This window comes from Bos mutus, chromosome 4, assembly GCF_027580195.1.
Source record: "Bos mutus isolate GX-2022 chromosome 4, NWIPB_WYAK_1.1, whole genome shotgun sequence".
Taxonomy (NCBI): Eukaryota; Metazoa; Chordata; class Mammalia; order Artiodactyla; family Bovidae; genus Bos; species Bos mutus.
Genome location: NC_091620.1, coordinates 93,606,389 through 93,620,654, shown reverse-complemented (window position 1 = coordinate 93,620,654; position 14,266 = coordinate 93,606,389). Strand labels below are relative to the sequence as shown.

At 40.2% G+C, this 14,266-nt stretch overlaps 1 protein-coding gene across 6 annotated transcripts in view; it reads right to left on the bottom strand.

Moving 5' to 3' along the window:
- The window catches only part of CRPPA (CDP-L-ribitol pyrophosphorylase A), a 468,932-nt gene that overhangs the window by 445,267 nt on the left and 9,399 nt on the right, over nucleotides 1-14,266 (bottom strand). For 4 of the 6 annotated variants that reach the window (XM_070369770.1, XM_070369771.1, XM_070369768.1 and 1 more), the window contains exons 2-4: nucleotides 11,629-11,905; nucleotides 10,480-10,552; nucleotides 7,823-7,872 (exon numbers count right to left, since the gene is read on the bottom strand). In XM_070369770.1, the coding sequence (XP_070225871.1) occupies nucleotides 7,823-7,872; nucleotides 10,480-10,552; nucleotides 11,629-11,905 (400 nt within the window). The remainder of the gene's footprint in view (nucleotides 1-7,822; nucleotides 7,873-10,479; nucleotides 10,553-11,628; nucleotides 11,906-14,266) is intronic. The other 2 variants (XM_070369766.1, XM_070369769.1) reach the window with 1 other exon arrangement.

The following is a 14,266-nucleotide window of genomic DNA, read 5'->3' as shown; positions in this document are numbered from 1 at the left end:
TACACAAAAACAAACTCAAAATGGATTAAAGATCTAAATGTAAGACCAGAAACTATAAAACTCCTAGAGGAAAACATAGGCAAAACACTCTCTGACATAAATCACGGCAGGAACTTCTATGAGCCACCTACCAGAATATTGGAAATAAAAGCAAAAATAAACAAACGGGACCTAATTAAAATTAAAAGCTTTTGCACAACAAAGGAAACTATAAGCAAGGTGAAAAGACAGCCTTCAGAATGGGAGAAAATAATACCAAATGAAGCAACTGACAAAGAATTAATCTCAAAAATATACAAGCAACTCCGGCAGCTCAATTCCAGAAAAATAAATGACCCAATCAAAAAATGGGCCAAAGAACTAAACAGACATCTCTCCAAAGAAGACATACAGAGGGCTAATGAACACATGAAAAGATGCTCAACATCGCTCATTATCAGAGAAATGCAAATCAAAACCACAATGAGGTACCATCTCATGCCAGTCAGAATGGCTGCGATCCAGAAGTCTACAAACAATAAATGCTGGAGAGGGTGTGGAGAAAAGGGAACCCTCTCACACTTCTGGTGGGGATGCAAACTAGTACAGCCACTATGGAGAACACTGTGGAGACTCCTTAAAAAAAATGGAAATAGAACTGCCATATGACCTAGCAATCCCACTGCTGGGCATACACACCAAGGAAACCAGAATCGCAAGAGACACGTGTACCCCAATGTTCATCGCAGCACTGTTTATAATAGCCAGGACATGGAAGCAACCTAGATGCCCATCAGCAGATGAATGGATAAGAAAGCTGTGGTACATATACACAATGGAGTATTACTCAGCCATTAAAAAGAATACATTTGAATCAGTTCTAATGAGGTGGATGAAACTGGAGCCTATTATACAGACTGAAGTAAGTCAGAAATAAAAATACCAATACAGTATACTAATGCATATATATGGAATTTGGAAAGATGGCAACGATGACCCTATATGCAGGACAGCAAAACAGACCCAGATGTATAGAACAGTCTTTTGGACTCTGTAGGAGAAGGCAAGGGTGGGATGATTTGAGAGAACACCATTGAAACATGTATATTATCGTATGTGAAACAGATCGCCAGTCTAGGTTTGATGCATGAGACAGGGTACTCAGGGCTGGTGCACTGGGATGACCCTGGGGGGATGCGAAGGAGACGGAGGTGGGAGAGGATTCAGGATGGGGAACACATGAACATCCATGGCTGATTCATGTAAATGTATGGCAAAACCACTACAATAATGTAAAGTAATTAGCCTCCAATTAAAATAAATTAAAAAAAATTTTTTTTAATTAAAAAAAAAGTCTTACAAAGTTACATGTTGCATGATTCAATTTATGGAATTCTAGAAAAGACAAAAATATAGGAGCAGAGAACACATCAGTGGTTGACAGGAGTTATTAGAGGAACAAAGGTCTGAATAATAAAGACAACAAAAGGAAATTCTCTAGAATGTTAGAAAAGTTCTGTGTCCTACCTGGGGTTGTGATTACAAGAATCTTTACAGGTGTTAACACTCTGATTGTACATTCCCCCAAGGTGACAAATGTAGATTTAAACAATATAAATATTCTATCACACATAGATTTAAACAATATTAAGTATTATGCAGATGGTGACTGCAGCCATGAAATTAAAAGATGCTTACTCCTTGGAAGGAAAGTTATGACCAACCTCAGATAGCATATTCAAAAGCAGAGACATTACTTTGCCAACAAAGGTCCGTCTAGTCAAGGCTATGGTTTTTCCTGTGGTCATGTATGGATGTGAGAATTGGACTGTGAAGAAGGCTGAGCGCCAAAGAATTGATGCTTTTGAACTGTGGTGTTGGAGAAGACTCTTGAGAGTCCCTTGGACTGCAAGGAGATCCAACCAATCCATTCTGAAGGAGATCAGCCCTGGGATTTCTTTGCAAGGAATGATGCTAAAGCTGAAACTCCAGTACTTTGGCCACCTCATGCGAAGAGCTGACTCATTGGAAAAGACTCTGATGCTGGGAGGGATTGGGAGCAGGAGGAGAAGGGGACAACAGAGGATGAGGTGGCTGGATGGCATCACTGACTCGATGGACGTGAGTCTCAGTGAACTCCGGGAGTTGGTGATGGACAGGGAGGCCTGGCGTGCTGTGATTCATGGGGTTGCAAAGAGTCAGACACGACTGAGCGACTGAACTGAAGTATTATGGGCATGATTTAGATTGCTCAGAAATACTTTGTTCCATGAAAATAAAAGTTAAAGAAATCTTATTTAAAGAGTAGGAAGGAGTATCTGAAAAGCGAGTGATCAAAAAAAAAAGGAAAGAGTAAAGTCATAGAAGCCAAGGCAGGGGCAAGATTCCAAGGAAGAGCTAGTGAACACTATCAAGTTTAAGACATTCTGTATACACTGTGTCCTCTAAAGCTCAACTCTTGTGTCAGTCATCTGGAGTTGGCATAAATGCATGGTTCACAGCCAGACTGCCATTACTTCTGACAGCAGTGGGGTGCCCCAGGCCACCAACACTTATGACCAACTGACTCCAAATTCAACAGGTTCCCACAACTCCTTTTAAGTTCAGTAATTCACTAGAAAGTGAAGTCGCTCAGTCGTGTCTGACTCTTTGCAACCCCGTGGACTGTAGCCTATCAGGCTCCTCCGTCCATGGGATTTTCCAGGCAAGAGTACTGGAGTGGGTTGCTATTTCCTTCTCTAGGGGGTCTTCCTGACCCAGGGATCGTACCCGGGTCTCCCGCATTGTAGGCAGATGCTTCTTTGACTGTGTGGATCACAATAAACTGTGAAAAATTCTGAAAGAGATGGGAATACCAGACCACCTGACCTGCCTCTTGAGAAGCCTATATGCAGGTCAGGAAGCAACTGTTAGAACTGGACATGGAACAACAGACTGGTTCCAAATAGGAAAAGGAGTACGTGAAGGCTGCATATTGTCACCCTGCTTATTTAACTTCTATGCAGAGTACATCATGAGAAACGCTGGGCTGGAAGAAGCACAAGCTGGAATCAAGATTGCTGGGAGAAATATCAAAAACCTCAGATATGCAGATGACACCACCCTTATGGCAGAAAGTGAAGAGGAACTAAAAAGCCACTTGATGAAAGTAAAAGAAGAGAGTGAAAAAGTTGGCTTAAAGCTCAACATTCAGAAAACGAAGATTGTGGCATCTGGTCCCATCACTTCATGGGAAATAGATGGGGAAACAGTGGAAACAGTGGCTGACTTTATTTTGGGGGGTTCCAAAAATCACTGCAGATGGTGACTGCAGCCATGAAATTAAAAGATGCTTACTCCTTGGAAGAAAAGTTATGACCAACCTAGATAGCATATTCAAAAGCAGAGACATTACCTTGCCAACAAAGGTCCGTCTAGTCAAGACTATGGTTTTTCCAGTGGTCATGTATGGATGTGAGAGTTGGACTGTGAAGAAAGCTGAGCGCCAAACAATTGATGTTTTTGAACTGTGGTGTTGGAGAAGACTCTTGAGAGTCCCTTGGACTGCAAGGAGATCCAACCAGTCCCTCCTAAAAACCAGTCCTGGGATTTCTTTGGAAGGGCTGATGTTGAAGCTGAAACTCCACTACTTTGGCCACCTCATGCGAAGAGCTGACTCATTTGAAAAGACCATGATGCTAGGAAAGATTGAAGGCAGGAGGAGAAGGGGACAACACAGGATGAGATGGCTGGATGGCATCACCGACTTGATGGACGTGAGTTTGAGTGAACTCCAGGAGTTGGTGATGGACAGGGAGGCCTGGAGTGCTGCGATTCACGGGGTTGCAAAGAGTCGGACATGACTGAGCAACTGAACTGAACTGAATTCACTAGAATTACTCAGAGCTCAGGAAAATGCTTATTAGATTAATATGATTATGATGACTTCCATTACAGTTTTATGACGAAGGATGCAAATCAGACTAGATCAGGGAAGAGACACATGGGTGAGACCTGGGGAGACCAGAACACAGAGCTTCTGTGGTGCCCTCGCCCCTATACACTCAGGCAGCACCACGTTTCCAGCATATCACTGTGCACCAACCAAGTGGCTCCTCCCTGCGCTTCAGTATCCAGAGTTTATTGGGATTTCACTCCCTAAGCATGATTGACTGAACCACTGAGCATGTGACTGAGTTCTGTCTCCAGCAGTATTCCTCTCACCCTGGAAGCCCAGCTGGTTCAAAGCCCCAGGGGTCTTTCTGATAACCAGCCTCTATCCTGAGTCATCGCATCATATTAGCATAAACTCAGATGAGATCCAATGGGCTCATGCAAAATGAAGACTCTGGACAAATTTCAAGGATTTATTCTCCCTGCAAGGAACCAGGGACAAAAGCCAGTTGAACTCCTGTACTATACAACAGACTATAAGTGTATTTAATCAGGAATTGGAAAGTTACAGTGATTTTAGAATAGTCAGAGGACAAAGAGGCCAGACTGCAAAGCACTGAGAAGTAAATTGGAGATGAATCAAGAGAAGCAATAAATGTAATTTGTTACTGTAAGTTGATTAGGGAGAAGAGGATAAAACATCATTAGAGATGCAAAAGCAGAGGGCTTGGGAAAGAAACATATGCTAGTAACTAAAATCATCCCTCAGGAGCAAGTCTTTCAGGGGTTGCTGTACTGATAGCAATGAACTGAAAATGAGACCCTTACTGGCAGTTCTTAGAGTATATGTAATAACTAATTAATCCTTTTAAAAAGGATTCTCCCTATATCTTTACTTTTCAGTGTTCCAATTTATTTTAGTCTTCTAACGCATCCTTTATAACAATGTCCTTAAAACTACATCCATTTGTGCATACTAAGTTGCTTCAGTTGAGTCCAACTCTTTGCAACCCTATGGACTCTAGCCCACCAGGCTCCTCTGTCCATGGGATTCTCCAGGCAAGAATTCTGGAGTGGGTTGCCATGTCCTTCTCCAGGGGATCTTCCCAACTCAAGAGATGGAACTCAGGTTATCTCCTGTGTCTCCTGCATTAGTAGGCAGGTTCTTTACCCCTAGAGCCACCTGGAAAGTCCCCTTATAAGTACAAAATGAAGTGAAGTGAAGTTGCTCAGTCATGTCCAACTCTTTGCAACTCCATGGACTGTAGCCTACCAGGCTCCTCCCTCCATGGGATTCTCCAGGCAAGAGTATTGGAGTGGGTTGCCATTTCCTCCTCCAGGGGATCTTCCTGACCCAGGGATCAAACCCAGGTCTCCCACATTCCAGGCAGACGCTTTAACCTCTGAGCCACCAGGGAAGCCTGAGACTTCATCTCTTGACTTAAAACCGTGCAGAAATACACAAGTACTTCATACTTGTAAAGGACTCCTATTTTGGCAATATGGCAGACCACAGACCTTACAAAATCTTTTACAATTCTTTAAATGAAGAAATCATAAACAGCTTTTTCTAAGTAATTTTTAAAACTGCCTTTTTAGAAATGAAATTTAAACTATGACCTAAAACTAACATAATAGCAGCCAGAGGCCAAAGAAGTAAGATGGCAGAGAGTCTTGGGTTAAAAAGAGGCATTAGTTTTAAAAAAAGAGAAGTAATGAGGAATTGGATCTTGAGTCTCTGCTATTTGCTTCCTTAGAATTGTAGCCTCAAAGATCTGTGAGAAGCTATCAATTTAGTTAAGTCACTCAGTCTTGTCGGACTCTTTGCGACCCTATGGACTGCAGCACACCAGGCTTCCCTGTCCATCACCAACACCCAGAGTTTACTCAAACTCATGTCCATCGAGTCAGTAATGCCATCCAACCATTTCATCCTCTGTCATCCCCTTCTCCTCCCGCCTTCAATCTTTCGTGGCATCAGGGTCTTTTCCAGTGAGTCAGTTCTTCACAACAGGTGGCCACAGTATGGGGGTTTCAGCTTCAGTCCTTCTAATGAATATTCAGGACTGATTTCCTTTAGGATGTCCTGGTTGGATCTCCTTGCAGTCCAAGAGACTCTCGAGAGTCTTCTCCAACACCACAGTTCAAAAGCATCAATTCTTCAGTGCTCAGCTTTCTTTATAGACCAACTCTCATACCCATACATGACTACTAGAAAACCCACAGCTTTGACTAGATAGACCTTTGTTGACCAAGTAATGTCTCTGCATTTTAATATGCTGTCTCGGCTGGTCATAGCTTTCCTTCCAAGGAGCAAGCATCTTTTAATTTCATGGCTGCAGTCACCATCTGCAGTGAGTTTAGAGTCCAAGAAAATAAAGTCAATCACTGTTTCCATTGTTTCCCCATCTATTTGACATGAAGTGATGGGACCAGATGCCATGATCTTCATTTTCTGAATGTTGAGTTTTATGCCAACTTTTTCACTCTCCTCTTTCTCTTTCATCAAGAGGCTCTTTAGATCCTCTTCACTTTCTGCCATAAGAGTGGTGTCACCTGCGTATCTGAAGCTATTGATATATCTCCTGGCAATCTTGATTCCAGTTTGTACTTCATCCATCCCAGAGTTTCTCATGATGGACTCTGCATATAAGTTAAATAAGCAGGGTGACAGTATACAGCCTTGACGTACTCCTTTTCCTATTTGGAACCAGTCTGTTGTTCCATGTCTAGTTCTAACTGTTGCTTCCTGACCTGCAAACAGATTTCTCAGGAGGCAGGTAAGAAGGTCTGGTATTCCCATCTCTTTAAGAATTTTCCACAGCTTGTTGTGAGCCACACAGTCAAAGGCTTTGGCATAGTCAATAAAGCAGAAGTAGATGTTTTTCTGGAACTCTCTTGCTTTTTCCATGATCAAGTGGATGTTGGCAATTTGATCTCTAGTTCCTCTGCCTTTTGTAAATCCAGCTTGGCCATCTGGAAGTTCACGGTTCACGTACTATTGAAGGCTGGCTTGGAGAATTTTGAGCATTACTTTGCTAGTGTGTGAGATGAGTGCAATTGTGCAGTAGTTTGAAAATTCTTTGGCATTGCCTTTCTTTGGGATTGGAATGATTGAATCCAGTCCTGGATCCACTGCTGAATTTTCCAAATTTGCTGGCATATTGAGTGCAGCACTTTTACAGCATCATCTTTTAGGATTTGAAATAGCATTTAAAGAGCAGACTGTACTCAAAGCAAAGACAATACAGCAAAATTGTCTGTCCTGGATTGGGGTCAGGGTGGGACAGGGGAGCAAGCAAGCTGGGTGTGGGAGTAGTCTCCTCTAAGTAGTAGTAACAGTAGTAGTAGTAGTGTCCTCAAAGTAGCGTTCCCTGGTGGCTCAGTGGTAAAGAATCTGCCTGCAATACAATGCAATGCAGAAGCTGCTGCTGCTAAGTCGCTTCAGTCGTGTCCGACTCTGTGCGACCCCAGAGATGGTAGTCCACCAGGCTCCCCCATCCCTGGTATTCTCCAGGGAAGAACACTGGAATGGGTTGCCATTTCCTTCTCCAATGCATGAAAGTGAAAAGTGAAAGTGAAAGTGAAGTTGTGTCTGACTCTTAGCAACCCCATGGACCGCAGCCTACCAGGCTCCTCCATCCATGGGGTTTTCCAGGCAAGAGTACTGGAGTGGGTTGCCATTGCCTTCTCTGCAGCACAGGAGACATGGGTTCAATCCCTGGATCAGGAAGATGCCCTGGGAAAGGAAATGGCAATTCACTCCAATATTCTTGCCTGGGAAATCCCATGCACAGAGGAGTCTGGTAGGCTACAGTCCGCAGGGTCGCTGAAGAGTCAGACATGATTTAGCAATTAACAACAATGTCTACAAAATCTCAACCCCAAAATTGCCCAAAGTTGCTACATATTGGAAAAGTCCTTGGGATCCCTGGCAGAGGGAACACAAATTCACATTTCAGAAACATACCTTTATCCCATGTCCAAAGGATTCCTGTTCAGAGTCCTGCCAAACATGGGCTTCCCAATACAAATTGCAAAAGAGGATACAAATCATGAATAAAAGTAAATAGAATTGAAGAGAATTAAACTATCAAGAATTACTGTTATCTATAATATATAAAATATGTTTAAATATTGAAAAGCAAAATAGGAAAAGACTAATCACATTTTAAACATATATAGAACTCCTAGAAATTGATAATTAATATGATTGCAAAAATACTTTAGGAAGAGATTAAAGCTAAAGAATGGAATAGAAAACTGAAATTACCCAGGACTCAGCCCACAAGAACAAATTGAAAGTATTAACAAGTTGAGACATGAGGACAAGAAAAGGTTTATCCTACATAGATGTATAAGGAGAAAAAGCAGCAAAAGAGGGGAAAAGCTGTCAGGTGGCAAATGGTACAAGGTCAATATTCAATAGGATAATCACTCCGGATTTTCTAGAATTCATTTTAAACAAAATGTAAAATTCATAAAGAACAATAAATCCAAAGCATAGGGGGAAAATCATATCTTGACATACCAGAGACACTGCATAATAGCTTAAAAATTCTTACATGCAATCAGACAGAAAAGGAAGATTACTTTCAAGGGATACCATTATATTCATTAGCAGAGTTCACAAAAGGTGTATTACAGTCAGGAGATAATTACATAATGTATTTTCAAGGTACCAGGGGAAAAAAAGCTATACACTTAGAATTTTATACTCTGACAAACTATCAAAAGTAAAAAAACTAAAAGAAAATAAAAGAAAAGCAAAAAAAAAAAAAAGATTAACAGCTACCCTACTAAAGTCACCTTGCCTCTACAGAACCCAAGAACAAGAACGCAGCATATACAGATAAAAGAAAGGAACTGGTGTCCTGGCAACACTTCTGAGCCCCCATATGCAGACAACCTAATTTTACCCTTAATTTGGAGAATCTTAGTCTCTTAAAATAATACATCACCATTAATTGGGATTTTAAACCAAAATGTAATGTAAGTTAAAACATCAGAGTTATCTGAAGCCTGTACACCCACCAAGGGTCTGTCACAGCCTCAGAAAATCATTCAGGAGGTGATTTATCTCCAGGGACCCTTGGGAAGGGCTTGAAAATTAAGAGGCAAGAAAACAGGTGATCAGTTAAACACAATTTAAAATAACAAAGGAGAATGAGTTCAAAGGAATCCCAGGCAAACATAGTCAGGGTGTTCCAAGCACAATCTTTGATTCAGACTGGGCTTCTGCAATTTACCTCAGGTTAAAAACAATGCCAATTTTTCCCCCAATTCAAGAACTTCAACTACTAATAGTGTAAGTCTCAATTAATTGCTATTTTGTTTTGTTTTTATTAGAATTTAGAACAGTGTAGGAGAGGTGACAGGAAATGTCTCAGTTTCCTGAGGCTATTTATTGGGTCACTCCCCTCAACATTCTAAGGAAATTAGAATGAGCAAAATAAATTGCCCAGTCAAAAACTGTACTGTTTAAAGCAAACTGTTCTTGAGTAGCAGAAACTAGCTTTTCATTGCCCTTGAGCTTTTTTACAACTCTCATAAATTATAGATAACTGACAGTAAATCAAAAATCATTGCTGCCTATACATTTGCCAATAGATTTTGCCCAGTTCAACTGGCACCCCACACGCCATGGACAAAAATACAGCTTTGTCTATTTGTGAATTCATTTCAGCATTCCTTTATTCCACATAAATTTGTTCTTCTCTGCATTGTAACATCTGTCTGGTTCCTGATGGCAGTAAAATCCTTAACATGCTCCTTATATTTTTATGAAAATAATTTTATACTCGTGAAAATTATCCCTTAACACCAGCAAAAACAATGCTGTATTTCTTAAGAGACCAAACTTCTGAAGTTTTCTTAAATTCGTTGTAAAGATTTAGCTTTAAACCAACTTCTTAATGTCATCAGAAAGTTTCAGATTTAATTAAAATACAATTTACTTTACTTAGAATGCATAATGAGATTGAATCTTACAAGTTATATTCTGATTAACACACTTAAGAAAATTAGAGTCTAAAAGGAATTCTAACAAAACCGCAACTAATAAGAAACCACTAACTGCTCCACATTTTTATGTTTTACTGGTCACCTTTTTTAGTCACCTGTTACATGACATTCTCAGCACATTAAATAGCTTAAATTAATATTTTGCCTTTCAGATACATTACCAAAAGGATCACTTTATAAACAATCTTAGAAATTCTCTGAATACTCAAAAAAATCCAAATGTTTGATCTTCACAGTGAGTTTAAGTGATATTTTTCCAAAAAGCAAATAGGCAAAGAGCCATAATTTTATTTGTACTATGGTATGCGTTAGACTTTGCATCTGCCCAAATTACACAGACCTTCCTAAGAACTTTTAAACTTGTAAAGTTTTACTCGAATTCTTAAGAGTTATAAATCTTTGGTCCTTTTATTTCTCCTTGTCACCCTTGTACCTGACCACACTGCTTCTACCACAGTCGAAGAGCATGGAGAGGAGCAAGAGCTCACAGAAAACACAAGAGCCATGAGACAGTCGTCTGGTCGCTAATATTCCTGCAACATAATTTTCACTACATCAAAACACCACCTAGAAGTTGAAGATAAGAAAAATGTTTCATTTTACCTATGGAATTCTCATATACATCTGAATTGTAAAGAAGTTCATGTTGGAGAGGGATGAAATAAGGAGCAATTTCCTGAAAATTAAAATCCAAATACATATAGATAACTAAACAGAAATCAAAGATTGTCTTTCCCAACTGAGTATAACTTCCTGCCCACCCAGATGGCTAAAAAGCCTGCAGTGACTCCTCCTGTTGGGTCTACAATCTTTGGAGGAAACTACTATCTTAGATACTGTAATTCTTACAGTAATAACACTTTAAATATTTAGCACTTTACTAGGGGTCGCAAAGAAGTCGGACACGACTGAGCAACTGAACTGATGCAGTTAATATATGCATAATTTCCAATTCTAAAAGCAACCTTACAAGTTAGCATCTATATCTTTAGAAGGAAAATGAGCTCAAAGAAGTTGAGAGAGTTGAACATACCATACTACTAATAATTAGAAAAACAGAATTGGGCGTAAGTCTGTTCAACTCCACAGCAAGTCTGGGCCATAAATTTTCACTAAGTCTCAAATTTAGACCACCAACTTAAGTTTAGTAACTATTATGCTATTTATAGGATTTTAGCCTATCAGTCTATAAAAAACAAGTATGTCCCAAAGATTACAAGAGGCCTTCTGCTATCCTGTGTTTATTTTGGTGAAATAGAAGTGAACACAGCATTTTGTCATCCTAAGATTATTCACTTTAGAGGATGTAAAAATCTTGCCTGGCTGTTTGTGCCACAAAATAAACCACTTTTGAAGACTGAAAAATTGCGTGAAATGAGCCAGGGTTGTTTTTTTTTACATGATACGACTCCTAGACTTTTACAAGATTTCTTAGGCATTTTTAGGTAAAAGAATGGAACTAAATGTGCAGCTAAGGCCCACCCATTCGTATCTGTACTCTAGCGACTTTACTGCATTCTTCTCCAAATAGCTCATATTATGATAAATGACTACATAGCAAAAGAAATACCAGAACAGTCTCAGAATCTATAATAGTATAGACTTCCTAAAACAAATTAGCACAATGTCTTAGGTAATCTTGCCCATTTTAATTAACTTGACATTTAAATCCAATTCCATCAAAATCTAGCAAATCATTGTGTGCTAGTGTTTGCCCCTTTTATCCATTCTCAAAAGTATTCAAATACTTACCCCATGTTCCTGAGCAGCTGTGACAACTTTAAGGAGGACATCTTCCTCAACAAATGGTCTCACAGCATCGTGGATGATCACTACTTCTGGCTTTGAGAGTCTACAGTTGGGCTGATCCTCTGCCAGCGCTTTCAGACCATTAAAAATTGACCTGTGGCGGGTCACTCCGGCTTCAACCAGTGAGATACGTTTATGCTGGTACCTCTGAATAATTCCCTTCATTGTTTCCATGTTCTCTCTGGTTACTGCCACAATAATGTCCTTTATCCAAGATACTCTGCAAGGAAAAGGATGCACACATTTCGTATCAGTTGATTCTTAAACAACGGAGTTAGTAACAAAACTGGGTTACCAATAAGTACAAACACATCTTCATAAGGACATTAAAAACTCAAAGTTATTAACTAACTCAATTTCATGCATTTTAATCAGGTCTAGTAAAAGGGTTAAGACTTTGAATTTTTCATACTGTAGATAGAAACACAAATATAAGTTGTGTTTTTCAATGCATAGTGTGAAAGTACCTTTATGATGAAACATAGATGTACCTTTATTGTAAATCAAAGATAAGATAGATATATATATATATATCATGCATTTCTTAGGTAAAATTAAATAATTAGAATATACATCAGTAGATTGAAATAAAAAAATGTAAAACTATGCTTTTAGGTTGCTCTTTTTTCCTCCAAATAATTCTCTTCATTGCATAGGAACAATTCAAAGCACTTTTGAATTCTAGAAGTTCTGTCTCTTTGAGAAGTCCATCGAGTCAGCAACAAAGTTGGATCACTGAACTAAATTTGGCTTACATCAAGGTGAAATATTTTAGCTTAAATAGGGAAACGCAGCTAATTAAATCTGTTTAAGTATAAATCAGGCTTAAATAAAACAAAACATATATTAAGGAAATATAAAATTAAAGGAATTCATCTGTTGAGTTAGATACAAAACAGACCAGTTTTGTTCTGTTCTGAAACACTTTCTTCAAGACCGAGTGACACACAAACGCTCTCCATCCACGGCACTGAGAGGCGGTGGCTGCAGGGGGGCTGGGCAGACCTCTCTGGAACACCAGTGCTAAGAGAGGCAAATACCATTACACACTCAGAGTTCCACAGCCGGCAGGCCCAAGCCAGGAAAACTGCCTCTGGCCGGTGTCATCAACTCTGATTAAAGGTCACTGTAAAATCTAAAGGCATTCTTTGCCTGTGAGATCCTACATGTTCATGCTAGACAGTTAAGTCTTATACTCACTTTTAAAGAGACGGAAGAAGGGTCTCAAAATGACTGAATAATGAAATTAACTATTGAACAATGAAAAATACTGGATTGCTTTGCTCAATAATTAACCATCTCCTGCCTTCTGCTATTGAACAAACCCACCCTGAAACCCAGAACTCCATTCTGCCTGTGGCTACAACAACACTGCACTGACGAATACAACCAAAACTTTACAGGCACACTATCCTTTCGTTTTAAGTCCATTCCCTTAACAAATGTTTGTTGAGCACTGAATAAATGATCAGCCTTGAGTACACACTGGAAATAGTTACAGAGGACACAAAGAACACCAGCAACTGCTAAGCTGCCGTCGAGAGGTCCAGACTTTAGGACCGCACGCATTCCATTTTGACCAGCGTAGCGAAGGCCAAGATGATGGTCCCTAAGGAAGCAGAGTTTTCTCAAGTGGAGAGAGGCAGGAAAACAGACAAAAGGATTTGAAAGGAGAATGAGAGGGATAGTTTAAGCACAGGCCAAGCCAAGGTCCTGAGGAGCTAAGAGGAAATTCCCATGAAAAGGCCCAGGCAAGTGACAGGCTGGCCTACTCCACGGAATCCTCCAAGGCCACGTGAGAGGTGTTGGTCTTCAATCTTAAAAAGACCTCCAGGGGTGACCTCCCTGGAGGTCCAGTGGTTAAGGTTCCACCTTCCAATGCAGGGGGTGCAGGTTTGATCCCTGGTTAGGGAGCTATGATCCCACATGCCTTGAGGACAAAAAAACAAAACGTAAAACAGAAGCAATGTTGTAACAAAATCAACAGAAGACTTTAAAAAGATGGTCCACATCAAAAAAATTCTTAAAAAGAGAGAGTAACAGGAATCCTTAGAAAAGCTTTATGCAGGACATTTACACCCAAATTAACAGTCACTTCCCCCAGGGTTCTAAGCACTGTTCAATGACAAAATGGAAATCGTGGCAGTCAAAATAATAACTCTCGAATGACATCATCTAACTCCCAAAACCGAGAATATGTAACATTACCTAAAAAAGGAACTTTGCATATTAATTAAGTTAAGGATCCTGAATTGGAGAGACCCATCAGGGCTATTTGGTAAGTCCAACAAAACCACAAGAATCCAACAGGGAAAGAAAGACAAAAGGGTTGAGGGACAAAGTGTGGGAACAGAAGCATCAGTCATTATGACATAGGATCATAAGTCCCAGCGGGGCTTCCCTGGTGGTTCAGTGGTCAAGAATCCACCTGCCAATGCAGGAGACACAGGTTTGATCCCTGGGTCAGGAAGATCCCCTGGAGAAGGGAATGACAACCCACTTCAGTATTCTTGCCTGGAGAATCCTATGGACAGAGGTGCCTAGTAGGCTACAGTCCACGGGGTCGCAAAGAGTCAGACAC